Consider the following 23,242-nt stretch of genomic DNA (forward strand, 5'->3'; position numbering starts at 1 on the left):
TTCGAAAATGTATATGATTTTGTCCTTTGAGGCCGATAGATAGGGAACCTGAAACTCGGATCATGAACCATGAACCGTTCAATTTGTTGGTAAGAAAAATTACGTGCTGTTGATATAATTTAACCTTTTTTATTTATTTTCAATGGCCGTTTCTTCTATAAAGGATACAGTGTGTCCGAATCATGAAAAATTAACCATGAACCGGTTTCGTTTGTTACTATACAAAGATTATTCGCTGGTGATATGATTTAATCTGTTTTGTTTATTTTTAATGGCCGTTTCTTTTATTAAGGATACAGTGTGTCCTAAAAAATAAGTTATTCCTTTCTATTATTTTTTATGAAGGGGTATTTTACATTTAGTATGTTATAGTGGTGTGAATGTTTCGCCTTTCGTCTTATTACTCGAGATATTAAGATAAAGTATGTTAAGTACAGGATCTGGACAGTTTGTGAATTAATCTTTGTAATGATTGCTCATTATCAGCTAATACTACCTAAACCTGAGTTACTGTTAGAATTGGGAGTATTACAAAGTCATCTATTCATGAAGTAACAAAACTTTAAAGAGAGTTCAAAGAAGAGTATTTGCTAGTTTATTGGGGTTGATCTACGAAGCAAGGGTGAGAGAGAAATATTTGTTGCATTACTGGAGATTGCCTCCAGAAGTGGATCTGTAATGCGGAGATTTTTCAAAGGTATACAATGCATGTGGTGAAGCCACAACGGCAGTCCATACCAGTTCTCAACACAAAGAAAGAGAGTTTCTCGTAAAATTCCAAATTCGTTGATAGGAATTGGAGACTTGACTGCCAGTTAATTAAAGGTCATTAAAATAAATCGATCATTTTATGTTGTAACTTTTCTCTGACTAGCCAACGGACACCACCCTTGGCTTGCCTGGATGGACAACCATCGACTGATGGGTGTGAATTAGTTCTCACACTCACCAGATGGTTAACTTAGAAATTATGCAAGATGGGGAAAATCCGAAAAGATTTGGAGCCATTATATTGGACTTTAAGTTGGAGCCGTGCCAACACTGAGGGGAACTCATTTCTCCCTGTTCCAAAAACTGGGGCCAAGACAGGTCACTCAACTTGTGGTCCAAGAAGCTGTGCCGCTCCGTCTGTGTGTGGCAGCCTCCATCCCCGGTCATGTTGGCAATGGGAAACATTTTGAATCCGTTTGAGATCACTATTCTAACCCCATTCGGCTGCATCTCCTGGATGTCTTCACGTCGTGGATACTAGTAGTGTGCAAATTATCACAGTTTTGATACACAAGATTGTCGTCCATTATCTTGGGATCATCTTTGTGTGAAGGTAGTCCTGTTTGATTGGCATGTTTTGTTGACAGTATGTGTGAAGCAACTATGTTGCTTGCTAACGTGCAGTCACACCATTTGCACCGCGAGCTTCTGGCATTGCACGTCCGGCCCCGGTAGCTGAGTGGTCGGCGTGCAGGTCGCCTACGTGGTGTCAACTCGAAAGACCTGCACCAGGCGAACGGTCTACCCGACGGGAGGCCCTAGCCACACGACATTCCATTTTTTCAATGTGATAAGCTTCGTCAATCTGCCACTGTCTTTGTGATTTTATTTCGTAACTCATAACTGACCTCTTAACTTTTCTTAATTTATTTCTGTTCAACAGTTCTTGTTCTCTCTAGGAACTGGAGACATTCTTGTTTAGTTTCCATTGTATTTAGGTGTATTTCCTATTTCCTTATCTGTCCTACAGCAACGTGACATCTTGATATGTGATTCAGAATGTGAGTGGACTCCATAAAACATCGTAACAGCATTACCACACAGTTAGTCTTAGTTTGTAATATATTGGATGTTAAATTACTGTCTGTTAGTCATCTGCAGCTTTCCACTGTCACTTTTCTTTAATTGCATCATTAGTTTCGGCGAAGAAACAGTAGATGAAGAAGGCAGATGTTTCCATGGTCTGGGGGCAGGAATATCAGATGAATGGAACTGTCTGGCGGATGGGAAACAGGAATAGAGATTACAATCTCAGCGTCAGTCAACTTTCTCTAGAGACGTGACGACAGACAAGGTACCATTCCTACTTCAGTCGCCACAAATCCTGAATATCCTACGATCCTTGAGAGGTGAGTTCTTTACGTGTAGCTTCCCGTGGAAACTGTACAATGGATTTCTTCAGCAACGCCATGAACAACTGTTGTATTTCCTTCACAAACTCGTGTGCAACAGCTTACATAAAAGGCATTTTGTTGTAAAATAACCACAACTAGCTGCTAAAAATTTATTGCATTTCTCCGCATTTAGTCTTGACCTAATTGTTAACATCTGATAGAATGTTTTTTTTGTTTTTTTTTTTTTTTTAAAGTATGATGAATACGACGATTCTATAACTTTGAAAAATAATCTGTGATTACCTTCAGTATTATGAATATGTGGGTTTTGTATGTAGTTTGCCATCGCTCCAAACATGAGGATGTCACACTATACGTAAGAGCCACGCATTCACTCAGCGTTAAGTAATTAATAATTACTTTTCAAAATTACAGACATCATAACATTACACTTGAGTGTCAGTGTTGAAAAGATCCAGAAAACTATCACAGGTAAGGAACTGCCAGTCGTCATGACCTGAGTGAATCTGGTAGAACACCATAGCCACTGAAGTGGGAAGACTCATTTGGTACAAGAGAGCGTCAGTTAGGTGATAAGAAAGCGACCCACATCGTTAGCGAACGGCGCGGTCAAGTGCGGCGAGATAACGAGTGGTTTCTCTGCACACTAAGAGCAGTGTAAATGAATTATTTTTCAGTTTTTAACCTTTGTGTTTATACTACGGAATGAAACATAATATTATCACCGGCAGTGAACCAGAAGATGACCAAGCATGTTATCTGCAATATGAATCCAATGCAATATTGCTCTAACTACAACATGGTTGCAGCACCATTCTTAAATAAAACGTGACGTGTGAGCCTGACTTTGACTGGTCGACTGCAATTGTACGCAAACACGATAACCACGGCATGGGTGTCGTTCAATAGCGTTTATGACACAATAAGAAACATCAAAAAACACGCTGTATAACTGTGTACTTGAGTTGTGGAAGGATATATAACTTTTGAAATCCTTAAGGTATATGACAAGTTCTAAACCTTGCTACCCTTTGAAAACACACTGACTTTTTGTGGAGGTTTTGTCATTTGTTGAAATGGGATTGCCATTTCTCCTTACTACGTATCGTTTTAATGTAGTCAAAGGCGCGACAGATGGTTTCGATGCTTTTTCATGGGTCATCGTTTTATTAATTACCTATTCAACAGCGTGTTCCATGTTTTTCCTGAACCAATCATATCTCTCCGTTTTGTCAAATGAAGAAAACAGCCGACCGGGGAGGAATGGACCTTACCAGCAGACCATTTCCTCCCATACCCATTTGTATTAAGAAAATATTCAGTAACCACTGTTTAATTTTTTTTACTACTGAACTGTAAAACGAAGATAGCTAAGAACACGGTGACTTAGGTAGAATAAATGTTGATTGTGAAGAAAGAAATATGACATTCTTACCTCAGCAGGAAACGGTCCGGAAAGTTACAATAGAGCAGCAAATTTACTTACTTTTATAGGCAGTCTACGCAACTTGCTCGCGACAACAGTTGCTACCTTACTAAACCATAAAGACATTGGTTTGCTAAATTGGTGTCAGTCTGAGCGCACCCTAGCACCTCCAGACGAAGTCAGACGACCGAGACTTCTCTGACTCTATAGTCCATTCCGCCCCCAACCCCCCTCCCCACTCCTTCTCCCCTACATCTGACAGTTGACAAATCTACAAAGTTTCTGGTATTACACTTCTTGAATTACATTCACTGTGGCTATAAGCAAAGCTAGAGTAGTACACGAGTGGTGTGCCGTACCTGCTCAGCCACGGCCGATATGTTGAGGGCGAGGTCGAAGCCGGAGGGCCCGCCGCCCACCACCAGCACCCGGCGGCCCTTGAAGGGCTCCGGCCTCCGGTACTCGTGGGAGTGCGTCTGCCGGCCGCGGAACAGGTCGCGCCCCTCCACCGCTGGGTACTTGGGGCACCAGAATTGTCTGCGAACAGAGGCCAGATGTCTCACTCCAGAGTTATCTCTTAGGTAAGGAAGAGAATGACATAGAATTCGCCCGGCAATTCCAGTCAATGATCACAAACAAACTTGAGCCAGACTATCGATTTCGGTGCATTATCACCATATTTCAAGAAAAAACAACAAAACAGAGCTACTGAAATATGCAGGACGAACATCAACAAAACCGACAAACTACAGTGACGGATTCCTGACTGGAGAAGGAGAAAGGTACTCTGAATATGTGTCCGGAAATGCACCGTTGCCACAGTAGGTGGCGCTGACTGACGGATGACACTTCCTCTGACCACGTGCCATGTGTTGCTCGTGTGTTGCAGGTTATGTGATTGATGCAGCGTCGTGTAAGCAGCAGCATGGCCCGGTATTCAAGTCGACAACAAGCCGAGATGATATTTGTGTGCGGGCAAGCTGACGAAATCGGTCGAGAGGCAGCGCAGCTGAACCAAAACAAGTATCGTCACAGACACCGACCACATCACATAACATTTCAAGCACTTATTGGGCATTTGAGTGATCATGAGTCCTTTCAGATAGTTGACGCGTAGGGAAGCGGCAAACTGTGCTTACACCATATTTGGAGGACCAGATTCTACAGATATTGAGAAGAACCCTAGTACAAGTTCCAGGCACGTGGTCCGCAAACACGGTTTAAGCCGAAGTATGATTATGTGTACCCTGAATGATACACAGTTCTATCCCTTTCACCTGCAGTATCATGGAGGCGACTTTGAACATGTGACATGCATGCAATTCTACTCTGTACTGTGTTCAGGGACGATTTATTGTCATTTGCACACACTGCCCATTTCCAGACACGTGTTCATTGGACCTCTTTTCTTCCATTTCCAGTCAGGCATTTGTCCCTGTAATTTTTCGCTTTTATTAATGTTCACGCTGTATACCTCTTGTAAACAATCAACTATAAAATAATAAATTACCACTAATTTAATATAGATAGAATACTAGTGGTTAAAATATTTTTGAGGTGCACGTGAATAAAACTACAGAAGCCTTACTTTATTTTCATATCCAGAAAATCGTGTCGTACGGGTATAATAATGCAGTGCAGGCCGGGTCAAAATGAGAACGATGTTCCTGTTCTCAGCGAACAAGAGTGCAGTTGCGAAATGCAAAACAGGTTTGTGACGTAAACTCGTCAGATGTCGCTCCTTCACACATATTTCACGAGTATGTACTGTTACATGCAATTAAGTGAAAATCTACTCATTAACTAAAATGTATTATAACTTGTTGCAGTAATTATATAAAATATAACAAAAATAGATAAATAAATTTTTTAAAAATTTTCTTAAAAGAGAATGTGTAAGTCACTGACTTAATGTGATGGCAAAAAGCTATGGCGGTAACTTATATAACTGTAATAATAACAAGAATATGGCGCTAACAAAATAATCCGAGTAACTCGTTGTTATTCTTCAATTCTTATTGATTCCTCTTGGCTTTTTATGTATTGTATATTAACCGTCTTTCCGTACAGCTTACACAATTTTTGTGAGGATTTCTTGGACCAATTTGCATTGTCCAATGTAGGTCTACAAATCGTAAAAGCGTATCTTGATTTTTCCTTATTCTCGCTTCCATTATGAAGTGCAACGTCCGAACCCTTCCTAAAGCAAATACAGAGAATCGTCATGGTACTTAGAAGATTGAACAAATCTTCGAAAGACATTGCGAACACTACGTTTGTTCATCGCCTTCGGGATTATTCTTGCGCATATTGTGTGCTTACCAGGCAGGGTTGACGGAGGACACTGAAAAACTGCAAAGAACGGTAGGTTGTTTTGTACTGTCGCAAACTGGGGAGAGAGTGTCACGGGTACCATGAGTCCGCGTTCCTATCACTAAAACATTAGGTGTTTTTCGTCGGGGCGAAACCTTTTTACGGATGTTCAATCACTGACTTTCACCTCCGAATGGCCAGCTACGTTGTTCACTCCCATCTACACAAGGGGGCATCACCATCAGAATATAGTATATGAAATCAGGGCTGACACGGGAAAGTTTCGTTAATCCCACTTGCTTTTCGCGAGTGGATAGGTCGAGAAATAGTCTGATAGTGGTTGTATGAACCCTCTCACTAAGCGTGACTTGCATAGGAATCATGTATATGTAAATGACTGTTGTTTGGAGCTTCATTTGACCTCACAGAATTTATAGTTGCAAAAGGAATAAATATAATTGCTTTTAGATCTGATTATGTGCATCCACGGCATGTTTCCCGGTTCTGTACACATTATGAAGTCGCTCGTCGCAGGCGGTAGATATTTCGTGCTTATAGAGCGAAACTGGGGCAGGTAGGTCTCTAGTGTAATATACGTTATCTTTCTATGAGGTTGTATCACACTTTATTACATTTCTCTTTCATGCCCTTTATGCTGAAACGATTTCTGTGGTAAGCCAACTGTGCTTTTCATCTCACAATTTTCTGCGGCCTTAGTTATTTTTAAGCTAAAGAGGAATGTCATGCCTTAACTACAGTGTTTATTCTCTTTGCTCTTGTATCGTTGTTTGGTCTTACAAAAGGCTAAAACAGCTCATGTATTTTGGGATTTATTGGCGGTTAATACAATGGCTCACTGGAAAATGCAATCGCACAAGCACAACTGAAAAGCTGTATATAGCAACTGAAAAGTAGCGAACTGCGCAGAGCGTCTCACCCGGTACACACAGCAACGGAGTCGAATTCGTAGGTGTGCAACTCGCGTGTCCGCAGGTCGGTGACTTCCACTGCCCAGCGTGAGCCGCGTGGGCTCACCTTCTCCACGTGCTGCTGGAACTGCGAAGAAAGAAATGACTTCTCACCACAAAATATTTCTCCTCTAAGCAATTCAGCTGTCTTTGGCATTTATGTACCACCACCCAGTCATTGTCTTTCGACGTGATTTGATACACTTCAGAAAAAGAACAATCGTGAGGCGTTGTGTGTTCTGATAGTGAAGAAGTACTTAAGCCACTGTTCCTGAATGCTCATGGGAAGGTCAGGTTTAGAATAATCGGTTCCTTGAAAGTAAAATAAGTTACTATCTCTTTCCCTTTGCTCGGTAATTCACACCAGAAACAACCACCTACCTTCTATCTGTCTACGAGTATATACGAGTACATAAAGAAGAGAGTCCGTTTGTTCATTTGTTTGCTTGTAATTCATACAAATCTATAGTTTTATTACGACCTTGATGAAATCTGTCCTTCAGGACAAGAGGAAGATCATTGTCTACATAAGACTTCGTAATCCGATTTCAAACATATACACGCTGGTCCATTGACCGTGACCGGGCCAAAAATCTCACGAAATAAGCGTCAAACGAAAAAAACTACAAAGAACGAAACTCGTTAGCTTGAAGAGGGAGACCAGATGGCGCTATGCTTGGCACGCTAGATGGCGTTGCCATAGGTCAAACGCGTATCAAGTGCGTTTTTTAAATAGGAACCCCCATTCTTTATTACATATTCATGTAGTACGTAAAGAAATATCAATGGTTTAGAGGGACCACTTTTTTTGATTTGTGATAGACGGCGCTGTAATAGTCACAATCATATGGCTCACAATTTTAGACGAACAGTTGGTAACAGGTAGGTTTTTTAAATTAAAATACAGGACGTAGGTACGTTTGAACATGCTATTTCGGTTGTTCCAATGTGATACATGTACCTCTGTGAACTTACCATTTCTGACAACGCAAGCTGTTACAGCGTGAGTACCTGTAAATACCACATTAATGCAATAAATGCACAAAATGATGTCCGTCAACCTCAATGCATTTGGCAATACGAGTAACGACATTCCTCTCAACAGCGAATAGTTCGCCTTCCGTAATGTTCGCACATGCATTGACAATGCGCCGACGCATGTTGTCAGGCATTGTCGGTAGATCACGGTACCAAATATCCTTCAACTTTCCCCACAGATAGAAATCTGGGAACGTCAGATGAGGTGAACGTGCGGGCCATGGTATGGTGCTTCGACGACCTATCCACCTGTCATGAAATATTCTATTCAATACCGCTTCAACCACACGCGAGCTATGTGCCGGACATCCATCATGTTGGAAGTACATCGCCATTCTGTCATGCAGTGAAACACATTGTAGTAACATCGGTAGAACATTACGTAGGAAATCAGTATATATTGCGCCATTTAGATTGCCATCGATAAAATGGGGGCGAATTATCCTTCCACCCATAATGCCGAACATACATCAACTCGCCAAGGTCGCTGATGTTCTACTTGTCGCAGCCACAGTGGATTTTTCGTTGCCCAATTATGCTGGTATACGTTACCGCTGTTGGTGAATGACGCTTCGTCACTAAATGGAACGAGAACAAAAAATCCGTCATCGTCCCGTAATTTCTCTTGTGCCCAGTGTCAGAACTGCACACGACGTTCAAAGTCGTCGCCATGCAATTTCTGGTGTATAGAAATATGGTACGAGTGCAATCGATGTTGATGTAGCATTCTCAACACCGGCGTTTTTGAGATTCCCGATTCTCGCGCAATTTGTGTGCTACTGATGTGCGGATTAGCCGCGACAGCAGCTAAAACACCTACTTGGGCATCATCATTTGTTGCAGGTCGTGGTTGACGTTCCACATGTGGCTGAACGCTTCCTGTTTCCTTAAATAACGTAACTATCTGACGAACAGGCGGGACACTTGGATGATGTCGTCCAGGATACCGAGCAGCATACATAGCACACGCCCGTTGGGCATTTTGATCACAATAGCCATACATCAACACGATATCGAGTTTTTCCGCAATTGGTAAACGGTCCATTTTAACACGGGTAATGTATCACAAAGCAAATACCATCCGCACTGGTGGAATTTTACGTGATACCACGTACTTATACGTTTGTGACTATTACAGCGCCATCTATCACAAAGAGAAAAAAGTGGTCTAAAACATTCATATATCTTTACGTACTACACGATCATTTAATAAAAAATGGGGGTTCCTGTTTTTGACCAATGGCAGCACCATCTAGGGGGCCAACAATAGCGCAATCTGGTTTCCCCCTTCAAGCCAAACAAATTTCGTTCTTTGTAGTTTTTTTCGTTTGACGCTTATTTTGTGATATATTTAGGCCAGTCACTATCAATGGAGCACCCTGTATATATTATATATAATATACACACAAGGGAAAAAAGCGCAATACTGGGATAGAGTTGTGCGACAGGCGTATTTCTCCATCTGCAAGATGTTATCTATTCAAATTTCACGCCGGTCGCATAAGAGTGGTGCTAATAGCGCAACTAAGAGGATGCAAATCAGGTTTGCTTTAAATACGCGCTGTAACGGGCATGAGAGCCGGTTAGCTTTGAGACTGGACGTAGTGAGCTAATGCTAGTCAAGAATCCGTTTAAGACAACAAAGATGCCATTATCGACACCTCACTAACTTTGAACTAGGTCGTGTACCAGGGCTACGAGAATCTGGATGTCCCTTCTGCGATACTGCAGAAATACTCAAAAATGGTTCAAATGGCTCTGAGCACTATGGGACTCAACATCTTAGGTCATAAGTCCCCTAGAACTTAGAACTACTTAAACCTAACTAACCTAAGGACATCACACACACCCATGCCCGAGGCAGGATTCGAACCTGCGACCGTAGCAGTCCCGCGGTTCCGGACTGCAGCGCCAGAACCGCTAGACCACCGCGGCCGGCGCAGAAATACTGGCAGGAATGTAGCCACCGTACGTGGCAGCGGTGTTCATGAGAATGTGCGGTCTCAAGAAGACCGGGCTGCGGATGGCATGTGGCATTATCGAAAGGGAAGACCATACGGTGCGACGTATGGCACTGGTGCATCGTACTGCATCTGTAGCTGTAGCAATTGGCACCACAGCGACACACAAACCTATTACAAATCAGTCACTTCAACGGCAGATCCGAGCCAGACGTCCTGTAGCGTGCATTCCACCGATCTCAAACCACCGCCATTTGCGACTTCAGTGGTGCAAAGGCGAGAGCTCATTGGAGGGCAGGGTGAATGTCTGTCGTGTTTTCTGATGAAAGCTGGTTCCGCTAAGACGCCAGAGAGGCTTTTTGTTGGGTATAAGTAGCCCGGCTGAGGGCCTGCAACCAACATGTCTGCGTGCTAGACGCACTGGACCTGTGCTTCGGGTTATGACCTGGGGTGCGATTCCGTATCACGGCAGGAGCGCTCTCGTGGTTGTACCACGCACTCTGAGTGGGTGATTCGACCGGTTGTGCTGCCATTCATAGACAGTATTCCATCAGCTGTTTTGCAACAGGTTAACGCTCAGATGCTCTACAGAGTGCCAACATATCGTCTTGACCTTCTGGATGACAAGATCTGTCTCCAAAAGAGTGTATTTGGGTGATTATTGGACGACAGCACTAGCGCCATCCAGACACAGCATTACCCGTATCCCTGTTGACCGACGAAATGCAAGAGGCATAGAACTTCGTCCCACAAACTGACATCCGGCAACTGTACAACACAATGCATGCACGCTTGCGTGTTTGCGTTCAGCATTCTCTCGTATACACCGGCTGTTAATGTAGTAGCATTTCACATTTGCGAAGGCTTACTTTGCGCTTACATTAATCTGTGATCTTGCAATTTTAGTGCCGGCCGCTGGTGGCCGAGCGGTTCTGGCGCTACAGTCTGGAACCGCGCGACCGCTACGGTCGCAGGTTCGAATCCTGCCTCGGACTTGGATGTGTGTGTTGTCCTTAGGTTAGTTAGGTTTAAGTAGTTCTAAGTTCTAGGGGACTTATGATCTCAGCAGTTGAGTCCCATAGTGCTCAGAGCCATTTGAACCATTTTTTTTTTGCAATTTTAGTCGGTTAAATAAGTTACCTAGACAAATGCATTTCCGAAATTTCATTTCTCGACATTAATTATTTTTACATGGATATGGTGTCCGTTTTTTCGGACACGTCCGCAAGAACAGACATCACTGATGACCTGCAGCCGTATAGAACGAAATTAGAATTATATATTGATACCTTCAGCTGCTGACGGGCGTGTTGGGTAGGGACACTACGAATGTAGTGTGTGGACATGTAAGGTGAGAATGTGGGACTCGTAGGAGGCGTGCGCGAGATAGTCCCTGCAGACGCACTATCCTCTGTGCCTTCGGTGACTCACATGGAGAGTCACCTTTCGCCACGTTAGCGGTACGGACGTCTTGTTTACGTCCTTGACACGCAGCTCGCTCGCGGAGTTGTTTACGTAACTCTGCCGTCTTAGCGCGCTTGATTCCCTTCCACAGAGAATGGCTTATGCCCACAGAAAATCTACACTGAAAATTAGCTTTGCACCTGAATATGCCCGACCAAAAGCACTGGAAATCGAACGGTTTATCAGAGATGAAGTCAAGATTGATTGCAACGGTCTTGTTGGCATCCACCTGTCTATAGTGAACAGTGTACTATACGTGTGATTGGTTAACGAAGACATATTTGACAAAATTGTAATTGCAACTCGAAGCGGTCTTAAGTTCCGTCACTCTGACAGACACATCGGTGACGTAACTGTGGAACATACCGGACTCGGATTGCGGACGATACGTGTATTTGAACTCCCTTTCGAGGTGCCTTCAGAGGTGGTGGTATCTGCATTCCGCTCATATGGAAAGGTGATTAGTCATAATGCTGAAAAGTGGGTTCAGTTCACTACATACCCGGGTCTCAATGGAGTACGACAGATCCTCATAGAGCTAACCAAACATGTGTCATCCTACTTATTTATTGGTGGCTGCTGTGCAATTATTATTTATGATGGCCAGCCGAAGACATGTTCGGGATGTGGCAAAGAAGGACACCTCGTTCCAGGTGGCTGCAACGCAGAATCACGCAGTTACCGCCTGGGGACCTGCCGGCCATGACTGCTCCGACGACGATACCGCTGACGTTTGTCGAAGTTGTCCATAAAGACCTCCGACCGCTATCACCGCTGGCTCCTACTACTGCCACTTCGTCGTCTCCAGTAATGCCTCCGACTGTAGCGCAAGGACCGACGCCTTGGCCTCCTCCTCGCGACATGTGCAGTGGTGAGCATCCCGAGGACAGGGGACGGCCCTTGACTCCATGGTTGTGCCTACCGATGCTTTTGTGCCCGAATATCAGGATTCCCAGGCGTCTTCGGACAGTGAAGATCACGGGCGCAAGCTACGGTCGTGGAAGAGACGTCGGAAATGGCGGATCGCCCCCTTTGACACCTGCAGGACGCTGTCTCAAGACGATGAGGATCACACCTATCAAGATATTGCCCCGATGGACGATTCCGTGTTGGAAACACCAGTCTGTACCCCGTCGGAGGTACAACCATCTTTGCATGCACCAGACGCTGTACCTATGGACGTTGAACAGCAGCTGAGTCAGCACCACTCTTCCAGCGCCGACGTGACGCCGCCTACCGACTCCACAGGTACTCCACCGGACACACACCATCCACGTACCTTTGCGTGGTCTGACGATGTAGACGACGAACCACCCACCGTTGAGACAGCAGCGAAGGCTGCTGCTCCAACTCACGACTGGTAATCGACAGGGTTGCTGGATGGGAATGTGCAGCCTACTGGGACAACATTCCTGTTCGCTGCTGCTCTTCGTGCCTCCAAGAGTGTCCCATTAGTGCCAGTTCCACGAAAAGCTTACAGGATTGGCTCCATCAATGTCAACACCATTGGCAACCCTGCCAAACTACAATTGCTCCTTGAATTGCCTAATGTCTATGGCTATGTTTCCTACCTCACGCCGTGTGCTGACGAAGGTAGTGGGACAGCTATTCCTTTAAAGGAAGGCATTGAGGTAGACGATGCGATTTACCTACCCTCTTCCTGTGACTTTCCACGGTGTCCGAGTCATAAATGTTTACGCTCCCTCGGGCACGGCCAAGCGACGGGAACGGTCGCAGATTCTACTCAGAACAGGTCGCTCCTTTGTTTGTAGGCCGCTACGACCATATTATTCTTGGCGGTGACCTCAATTGTGTGTTATTCCAGAAGGACCAACATCCTCATTTCACCACATGTCTGGAACTCAAGCTGCTCGTGCATGAACTGAACCTCACCGATAGTTGGGACCGCGTGCATGGTGATCGGCCTGGATATACGTACGTCACCAGCCATTCAGCAAGTCGTCTTACATTTGCACTGTTTCGCTCCAGAGGCAGAAGGTGTGGCGCGGTCGAGACCTGTGGAAGCTGAATGTGGCCCATCTCAAGGATCCGGAATGGAGGCAGGTCGTAGAAACGACACGGAACAACTGTGTGAGACGCGTTCCAGCGTATCCTTCAACTCTCGGGTGGTGGCTCGACTGCACCAAGCCTGCTTTACGTCGTTCGATGATGAATTACGGTCGCAACAAAATGCTGTGGCAACGACATACCATGGAGTGTTATTTCGCAATTCTCTGGGAGCTCTCAAACTATGCTCCCTCTGTTCAACGACAGGTTGAAATTCAACATATTAAGGCGAAGATAATTTCTCTTATGCGTCACCGCCTTGAAGGCACAATAGATGGCATACCAGCAGAGATGCTGAAGGAGGGAGGGGCTACTCTACAAGCGAGACTATACCACTTAATCTGCTTAATTTGGAGGAAGGAAAGGATCCCAGAACAATGAAAGGAATTTGTCATCTGCCGTATACTAAAGAAAGGGGGCCCAATGAGATGTAGCAACTGCAGAGGAATCACACTACTGTGTAAAGCTTATAAGATGTTGAGCATATTGTTACTGAAGCGACTAACACCACATGTCGAAAAAGTACTGGGATTCAAACAAGCAGGTTTCAGAAAGGGAAAGTCAACTGTAGACCATTTACATACAATACGGCAAGTGTCAGCAAAGTTCTGGGAATCACGCAAAAATGTTGACTGCCTTTTTGTGGACTTCCAAATTGCATATGATAGAGTGAATAGACAAGGAATATGGCTAGGACTCGAAAGGGCTCAAGTTCCCAGAACACTAATAAAACTGACACAGACATGCACCCAGGAGACAACATGCACGGTGAAAGTAAATTGAAACATATCAATGTTCAAGATGAGAACTGGAGTGCGACAAGGAAACTGCCTCTGCCGTTTAATCTGGTACTGGAGAGAGCCCTGAGAAAGGTAGCAAGCCTAGAGACAGGAATACAGCTGGGAAGGAGGATCAACACCCTGGCCTATCGGATGATGTAGTTTTAATAGCAGACAAAGAGCAAGACCTCGTTCAAACAATAAGAACGTTAATGGAAGAGGCAATGAGATTTGGCCTGAAGTTGAATATGGATAAGACAAAATACCTCGTAGATAGCGGAGAAAATGATGACGGACGCCTGAAGGTGAAGGAGAAAGTCTTTGAAAGTATAACAAACTTTACATATCTTAGGGCTATACTCACTGAAAGAAACGAGATAGACCGGGAAATTACCGCACGAATACAAGCAGAAAACAGGTCAAGGTTTGCTCCGGGAAAGGTGTTGAAGTTCAAATGGTTCAAATGGCTCTGAGCACTATGGGACTTAACATCTATGGTTATCAGTCCCCTAGAACTTAGAACTACTTAAACCTAACTAACCTAAGGACATCACACAACACCCAGCCATCACGAGGCAGAGAAAATCCCTGACCCCGCCGGGAATCGAACCCGGGAACCCGGGCGTGGGAAGCGAGAACGCTACCGCACGACCACGAGATGCGGGCGGTGTTGAAGTCCCGGCTTCTATCGAGACCCTGAAAGACCAAGATCTACAAGACAATAATACAACCTGTAGTCTTATATGGAGCAGAGACCTGGACCATCACCCAAAAGATGGAAAGAAAACTTCTGACATCTGAGAATGCCATCCTCACACAGATTTTTGGGCCAGTGAAGTATGGAGATGAATGGAGGAAAAGAAAGAACTGTGAATTGCAGGAGCTATACAGGTCGATGCGTATCGTGGCGGTGATCAAAGAAAGAAGACTGAAGTGGTATGTGGTATGGACATGTAATGCGTCGAAAAGGTCAGATGATCAGGCAGGTAGTGGAGGGAGATATTGGAGGCAAAAGACCACGGGAAAGACCACGACTCCGATAGATTGATCAGGTCAGAGAGGATGTCTGAAAAAGAATACACGGACCGAGGACGCTGCAGCAGGCTGGTTGGTGAGGCCAAAGTCCGACTGCTGTTTGTGTGGCCAAAGCAGTAGTAGTATTAGTAGCAGTAAGTATTCACTTTGTTAAGCGTAGTATTGTTCAGACCAATGTTAAGTGTGAAGATGACGCGAAGTATTACTCAGTCTAAAATCTTTGTCTTGGCTTAACATTTCATAAGAATACTTACTCTACTTATTATTACGCATTACCGCTACAGTTCGAACATGAATTTAGAAACAGAAATCTAGCTTAGCTGCTGCCTGCATGCTGTCTGCCGCTGTACTCTCGAGAAATCTGCAACAGTGTTGTCAAGACGCGAGGTAAGTGGAAAGTTTGATTACTTACTTCTGTTAAGTATTTAATACAAAGTCAAGCTGCATCCAGATCAGTTCAATTCATATTAAGTTCTGTAAAGTTGGGCTCAACTTCAGATAGAGAAAAATATAAAGAGCATCTTACAACTCCATACCTAAATACATAATCCATCCCAACACAACTCAAACCAACTCCCTCTCCCAGACAATGAGATCCGCTGTGATATACACTACTGGCCATTAAAATTGCTACACCAAGAAGAAAAGCAGATGATAAACGGGTATTCATTGGACAAATATATTATAGTAGAACTGACATGCGATTACATTTTCACGCAATTTGGGTGCATAGATCCTGAGAAATCAGTAACCAAAACAACCACCTCTGGCCGTAATAACGGCCTTGATAAGCCTGGGCATTGAGTCAAACAGAGCTAGGATAACGTCTACAGGTACAGCTGCCCATGCAGCTTCAACATAATGCCACAGTTCATCAAGAGTAGCGACTGGCGTATTGTGACGAGCCAGTTGCTCGGCCACCATTGACCAGACGTTTTCAATTGGTGAGAGATCTGGAGAATGTGCTGGCCAGGGCAGCAGTCGAACATTTTCTGTATCCAGAAAGGCCCGTACAGGACCTGCAACATGTGGTCGTACATTATCCTGCTGAAATGTAGGGTTTCGCAGGGATCGAATGAAGGGTAGAGCCACGGATCGTAACACGTCTGCAATGTAACGTCCACTGTTCAAAGTGCCGTCAATGCGAACAAGAGGTGACCGAGACGTGTAACCAGTGACACCCCATACCATCACGCCGAGTAATACGCCAGTATGGCGATGACGAATACACGCGTCAATGTGCGTTCACCGCGATGTCGCCTAACACGGATGCGACCGTCATGATGCTGTAAACAGAACCTGGATTCATTCGAAAAAATGACGTTTTGTCACTCGTGCACCGAGGTGCGTTGCTGAGTACACCATCGCAGGCGCTCCTGTCAATGCTGCAGCGTCAAGGGTAACAGCAGCCATGGTCTCTGAGATGATGGTCCATGCTGCTGCAAACGTCGTCCAACTGTTCGTGCAGATGGTTGTTGTCTTGCAAATGTCGCCATCTGTTGACTCAGGGATCGAGATGTGGCTGCACGATGTGTTACAGCCATGCGGATAAGATGCCTGTCGTCTCGACTGCTAGTGATACGAGGCCGTTGGGATCCAGCACGGCGTTCCGTATCACCCTCCTGAACCCACCGATTCCATATTCTGCTAACAGTCATTAGATGTCGACCAACGCGAGCAGCAATGTCGCGATACGATAAACCGCAATCGCGATAGGCTACAATTCGACTTTTATCCAAGTCGGAAACGTGATGGTACACATTTGTCCTCCTTACACGAGGCATCACAACAACGTTTCACCAGGCAACGCTGGTCAATTGCTGTTTGTGTAATAGAAATCGGTTGGAAACTTTCCTCATGTCAGCACGTTGTAGGTGTCACCACCGGCGCCAACCTTGTGTGAATGCTGTGAACAGCTAATCACTTGCATATCACAGCATCTTCTTCCTGTCGGTTAAATTTCGCGTCTGTAACACGTCATCTTCGTGGTGAAGAAATTTTAATGTCCAGTAGCGTATATCCCCCACACCGACTTTAACTCTTGCCCACCTGTCCCACTCCTCGTCGGGGCTTCTCTCTCCTTTGCCTCTCCATGTGTCCACACGACACATTACTCCCCACTCTCTGTCTTTCCCACCGACAGTATTTTCCACCATCCAGTTCAGGTCCTACATGTCATCTTCAGCCGGCCGCGGTGGTCTCGCGGTTCTAGGCGCGCAGTCCGGAACCGTGCGACTGCTACGGTCGCAGGTTCGAATCCTGCCTCGGGCATGGATGTGTGTGATATCCTTCGGTTAGTTAGGTTTAAGTAGTTCTAAGTTCTAGGGGACTGATGACCACAGCAGTTGAGTCCCATAGTGCTCAGAGCCATTTGAACCAATTGTCATCTTCATAGTTTGGTTTTTCATACCTAACAGACCGCTGTTTTTCTACCCACACTACTGACCCCTAGGGAACTTACTTTTTACTCCGACAATACCTCTCACCATTGTCCAGGTCCATCAATTTTTAAGTGAAACTGCAGTGGTTCTGTGTTTTTATCAGCATTTCACCTTCCTCCAATGTGTCTTTAAAATGTGTATATTTCCGTTTTTTACATGTGTATTTGAATTTTAATTTAAAAACCAAAGAAACACAAGTTCTCATTGAATTTTTTTTTTAATTCGCTTGGTTGAACAGTGGAGAACTGGACTGCTGACAGCCAATATGGAGCGAGTGGGATGAAATAAATGAGATAAAAACTAAATGAGCCATTTCTTCCATTTTCTAGGGCCTCTTCTGGCTTCCGAGTGGGTGCTGCTCGTCTCGTCGTCTCAGGACGCTATCGAAGCCTATCGTTGGGACCAACTCCGCTACTCTCAACTTTCTGCATTAAGGACAGACTTTTCTGTGCCTCTATTGCACCTAATCCTGGCGACAGTCTCAGAACTTGGATTATTTCCCTGCAAGCATATTTTCCTACCGAGCTGCTACTGGTGTTGCTACATACTAGAAACAGTGAGGCGATTTTTAGATAGCAGCATTGTGAACCTCCGTACCAGTATCTAGTGAGACACAGTATTTGGTGCCTTTTGTTCGCACCGTCGAATCAGGGATAATTTGCTGTTGCTAAACTTGTTTTCCCTGTGCCCCCGTGAGAGACACTTCATTATTCTGTCAGTTGAAATACTGGAACATTCGTGGAATGTTACTGCCTTCGACATCCCAGATGTTTTTTGCCAGCACACTAAGAAAGTGCACTTAAGAATGAAGGAATAATTTTTTTTTTTTGCAGCAATATGTCTGCTACACTGCATTACAGTCAACAAACTAACACAGTCTTGGAACCCACGGTGCCTTTGTTGGTAAATAAACAAAATCATTTTCTCGCACTTGGTAAACGCAAACTTATTGGTGTCCTGTGGTACATTGAGAATTTGTCTGTAATGGAGTGGCGTATTTTGAAGTGACAGTCTTTAAATATGTTGAATTTATGCATCAAATAATTCTGATAGATTGCATCGAGCTTCCAGGAAGATTTAGCTCGACGTGTGTTATACCATCACAGTTGTAGGAAGTGGTGTCGAATGCCATGCCACGAATACTGAATGAGAGAGGAATATGGAAAAAATCAGGCAAATCATGAAACACCATATATCAGACAGATGGTTTTAGGTTTAGTCATCAAATAATACCCCTGTCTAACGCATTCTGGGCGAAAATCAAGACAGCATGGCTTTGATTGCTAATATTTCATTTCCTGAAATGTATTTTAGTACATGGTGTCTATTAACAAATGTTTCTCTTCTACTAGCCAGTAGGGCAAACGTGACGACTCTCTTCCGAGATGGACTGCAAATAACTGTGGGACGCAGTAATATCAACGTGCTCTACGAGGCTATGAAAACCGCAAGGATTGGCCGTATGGTGTGTAGCCCCAACGTTTTCTGAGGTGAATCCAGTCCCACGTAGTAGTCATATACTGATATCAAATGTACGTTAGAGGTAACGCGTACGTCACCCTGACTGATACTACTCAAATGTACTTATCGCCGTTTACTAGCATCCAGGAGTAGCTTTAGACTTGTACCAAATGAAACATCCGTTTACACAATCTATTAGCTCGGAAAATTCACGTCACTGTAATTTAAGCAAATATATTACGTACTTCTTGCTTATATAAATAAATGTGATCAGCAACGAACGATCTAAATAGCAGACACATATTTAAAAGACTCTTAATAGGGAAAACCACTGCCAACTAAAGAATGTTTAGCTGAGAAAACCGTTTTGTAGCCCTACACACACTAGCGCTGTTAGGTGCTGGAAAATTAGATAAAACAAAGCAAAGAAGAAAACATTGGGTGTACATTACCTCTGCTGTCTATTTTAATTTACTCAAAATCTACGACTTACCTTGATGAGTTTTCTGATTCCAAATTTGTCGGCGAAACTGTTGATATATTTTAGTATTTCTTCTGAACGCACGTATGAGTCATCCACATCATGGAAGGGGAAGTCTGGAAACGTCATCAGCTGCTTCGGAAGGTTGGTGCTGTGAAACAGCAACAGCTTTTGAAAATACGTGAGATCTGGCTACTTACTAGCACTATAATTACAGAACAGCGGTTTCAAATTAAGCAAAAGTGTGCCATTTTCAGGAAAAAAACAATTTGTGAATATGGCTAAATTATATATATGTAGACATTTCACATATATATGTTTGAGGAATGAGTTTGCGAGAATGCAAAATACGTAACGTAAGCGGCTGTGTCTTTGGAAGGCATATACTTAGAAGCTTAAACTTTTTACACCGCTAAGAGCCGCAGACTTTATTAATTCAGCTTGATACCTTTACCCGTTTCTTGAGAAAAAGAGGTGTTAAGAGAGAGACAGACAGACAGACGGGATAACAAATGACAAAAAGTATTTTTATGTGATATAATTACAAATTAACTATTTTCCGGTTTAGGGAGAAGTTTTCTGCTTGCCAAATTTCATGAATCTACAGCAACCGAAAGTACCATATAGGTTCCAATGAGTGATTTTGCGAGTTTCATAATATGTGACATAGATGGCCGCAGCTAGTGGCTGCACTGACTTCGAAGCTTAAACTTTTTTACTGTCAAGGGACAGTAGCTTACAGTATTTGACATAAATTTCAGCTTGATACCTCAACCCTTTCCTTGAGAAAAAGGGGTCTTAACAGACGGACAGACAAACGAAAAACAAAGTGCTCCCATAAATACCATAGTGCAGGAAAGATATACACAGAGTTTCGCTCTTAGATCAATGGTATGTTTATTCCTTTTTAACAGCTGCGGCATTTTCGTAGTGGCTGTTTCTGATGAAGGCCACCATTAAATACATTTTATTGTGAATGAAGGGAGTAAAAGATTCCAGTATCCCGTCAACGATGTTTCACAAGAATAAGCTACGCCCTCTTTGAGTGTTTTTACGGTGGAGTGGAAACGACAAGGAAGCACAAAGACTGCCCCTCGTTCTAGCAGGCTCAATGTATTAACTGCAGTGGGCTCTGAAATCTAAAACGTAATGAACGAACGGAAGTTAGACGGTCTTGTCAGATGTAAAGAACTTCCGCTGCAGTCCCCGTGAAGACGTCAGTGACACAACGGCCCGTCAAGGTGAGACAGAGCTTGATCTTCAGGATCTTACTGTGACAAGCTTGTAGCAACGTGATAATGGTAAAGAAATGTGGAGTGGATTCATTCAGCTGGCCTGCTCACCGTCCAGACATAATCCATATCCTTCATCTTTTAGATGAATTAGAGACTGGTTACGTGTCACAATAAGTTAACCAAAACGGTGTCAATAATTTTTCAATATGAGGGAAGCTGGAGACAAATTGCGCCTGAAATATAGCAGGTCTTAACGGAAAACACTTTACCGAAGCTAAAACTTCCACTTGCAGAAGAACACAATTGTTTTCCTAAGCTGATGTGTTTGGAACGAACAGTAATGTAGACCGAGAACTTTGTACCGTATAGCGTGCTAGAGAGCCTTGCGCTCTGAGCGCCCTGAAATAGAACCGATATATCGACCTCTGCCGCGGTTGTCAGCAGTCCTGATTACTGGATAACCTAGATTTTGTCTAGTTTTCGGCGATACTGCAGTGCATCTCGAGCAAATAGTTGGGTTTATACACTTTGACATAATAGATCCCCATGCAAACTAATTACAAGAATTTTCCGCTTTCGAAAACAGACCAAAGGTTTCTGAGGGTTTTCCCCAGTTGTGTGGCAAGTTACGAGACTAGTAATTGCCATCCACGGATTCACATGTGAAAACGCCCCTCCCTCCTCCCCCCCCCTGCCCCCCCCCCCCCCTGGCTCTACACCGATTTGAAACGACCAAAGCACTACGATGTGGTAACTCTCAGACAAACTACCTTGCATGTTGTGAATAAAAAGTATAAAATAATAGTAATTATCTATGTTGGGACAATCAAACAGCAAAAACGTAAACATAAATTCTTAAATAAACAGCAGAATGCGTAGGACTCCAAACACCAACGAAAAAAATCTAGTAACAACCTGGCATACAAAGCTCTAAGAATTAACTAGGAGAAAATCGACTGAGTTCCTCAGTTGCAATATTTAGGCGAAACGATTCCAGAATTGAAATAGTTTCGAAATTCTGTGTCAGAGAATGGAAACACCTTTCAAGCTTACAAAAGATGTCTATAACAAAAAAGACACTGCAGCGCAATAACAAATGAGAGTTTCATTAAGGGGTTGAAATACTCACTGAAACAGAAAGAGAGACATTAAAGATTTTAAAGCAGAAACTAAAAGTAATTATGAAATCGTTATGTGTAAATTACAGTGAAGAAGGAACGTGCAGACTATAAGCAAATAAAGAAATACTACTCGGAAATATGCTGGGACATAAAAATGAGCAGGTTAAAATTTGGGGTCGCGAAAAAAGACTGGATACGAATAGATTAACCAGACAAGTTGTGGAACTCTACGAAATTACAGTAAAGCTAAAATCGGAATTCCAGAACGGATCGGTGCAGCAAAAGGAGATGTGAAGGAAGCAAGAGTAGCGCAACTTGATGAACCAGAAAGAAAAATTTTTTGGCAGAAATTTCACAACTTGACTGTTGGCCCGGCAGATAAACCCAAAAATTACGGAACAACTTGGTCTAACGAGCGGAAAAGAGCCCGATCTCAGAGAATGAAAGTGATGTCGGGCACAAAGAAAAGCGAAAACAGAATGCAGAATAATAATAATAATAATAATGGTTGAGACACTAATGAGCACAGCTGGTGCTCAATATCATCTGACAATCTCAAGCCTTGAGGTGCTGTAGAAAATCGTAGCAATTCGATAAGCATTACAATAATTCTACTGTGGCAGGCATCATACAGTTTGAGAATTCTCCAGAGCACATTCAGAAGGTTCGGTAAATATGTAGAGAATTATGGGTGATAATACGATTATCTATAACATTTCTGCGCTTGGAAACGAATTAATGTGGTGATAGGCATATACCAAATATAGTTCTTAATTTAATCTGAAATCAAAGAGGCAGCGAGCTTTCAGAAGACACAAGAAAACAGTTAAGAATGTATAACGTTTTACATGCTTTAGCTCTGCGTAGCCTAGTGACTATCTTGTATCTGCTGCAGTGTGTGAGACCATTTGTGAACTCGGCCTACTCTTTCAGTGTCTCCAGACCTCGTGAACATGATTGACGTAGCTGAGAACAGTTAACTACATTGCAAAGCGAGCAGACAGAACGGTAGCTGCTGAATAAACATCTCATGGTGACTCACGCTACGTTAACAATTGTCGTTACTGAGTGGTGGGAGAGCTCTTCTTGTGAATAATGAATACATATTTCTACTAGGCGGAGGACTAGAATATACGAAAGACTCCAATGAAACTCAATGGACTAGAAACGCGATCCCAGTAGCTGTACTGAGAGTTTAGGAAAACAGTAAGGAAAATACCGCTACGGTTATAATGCCTCAGCATGTTTCATTATTATGTCGTCTCAGTCGTCAAACTGAAGGTAAATCCCCCCCCCCCTACCTCCCTCAAAAAAACTACAAATTTT

At 43.6% G+C, this 23,242-nt stretch overlaps 1 protein-coding gene across 2 annotated transcripts in view; it reads right to left on the reverse strand.

The window, feature by feature from the left end:
- The window catches only part of LOC126259723 (senecionine N-oxygenase-like), a 52,558-nt gene that overhangs the window by 23,559 nt on the left and 5,757 nt on the right, over positions 1–23,242 (reverse strand). For both annotated transcript variants that reach the window (XM_049956703.1, XM_049956702.1), the window contains 3 exons: positions 19,573–19,711; positions 6,803–6,921; positions 3,912–4,089 (listed from right to left, as the gene is read on the reverse strand). In XM_049956703.1, coding sequence (XP_049812660.1) covers positions 3,912–4,089; positions 6,803–6,921; positions 19,573–19,711 — 436 coding nt within the window. The remainder of the gene's footprint in view (positions 1–3,911; positions 4,090–6,802; positions 6,922–19,572; positions 19,712–23,242) is intronic.

The sequence above is a fragment of the Schistocerca nitens genome, chromosome 5 (assembly GCF_023898315.1).
Source record: "Schistocerca nitens isolate TAMUIC-IGC-003100 chromosome 5, iqSchNite1.1, whole genome shotgun sequence".
NCBI lineage: Eukaryota > Metazoa > Arthropoda > Insecta > Orthoptera > Acrididae > Schistocerca > Schistocerca nitens.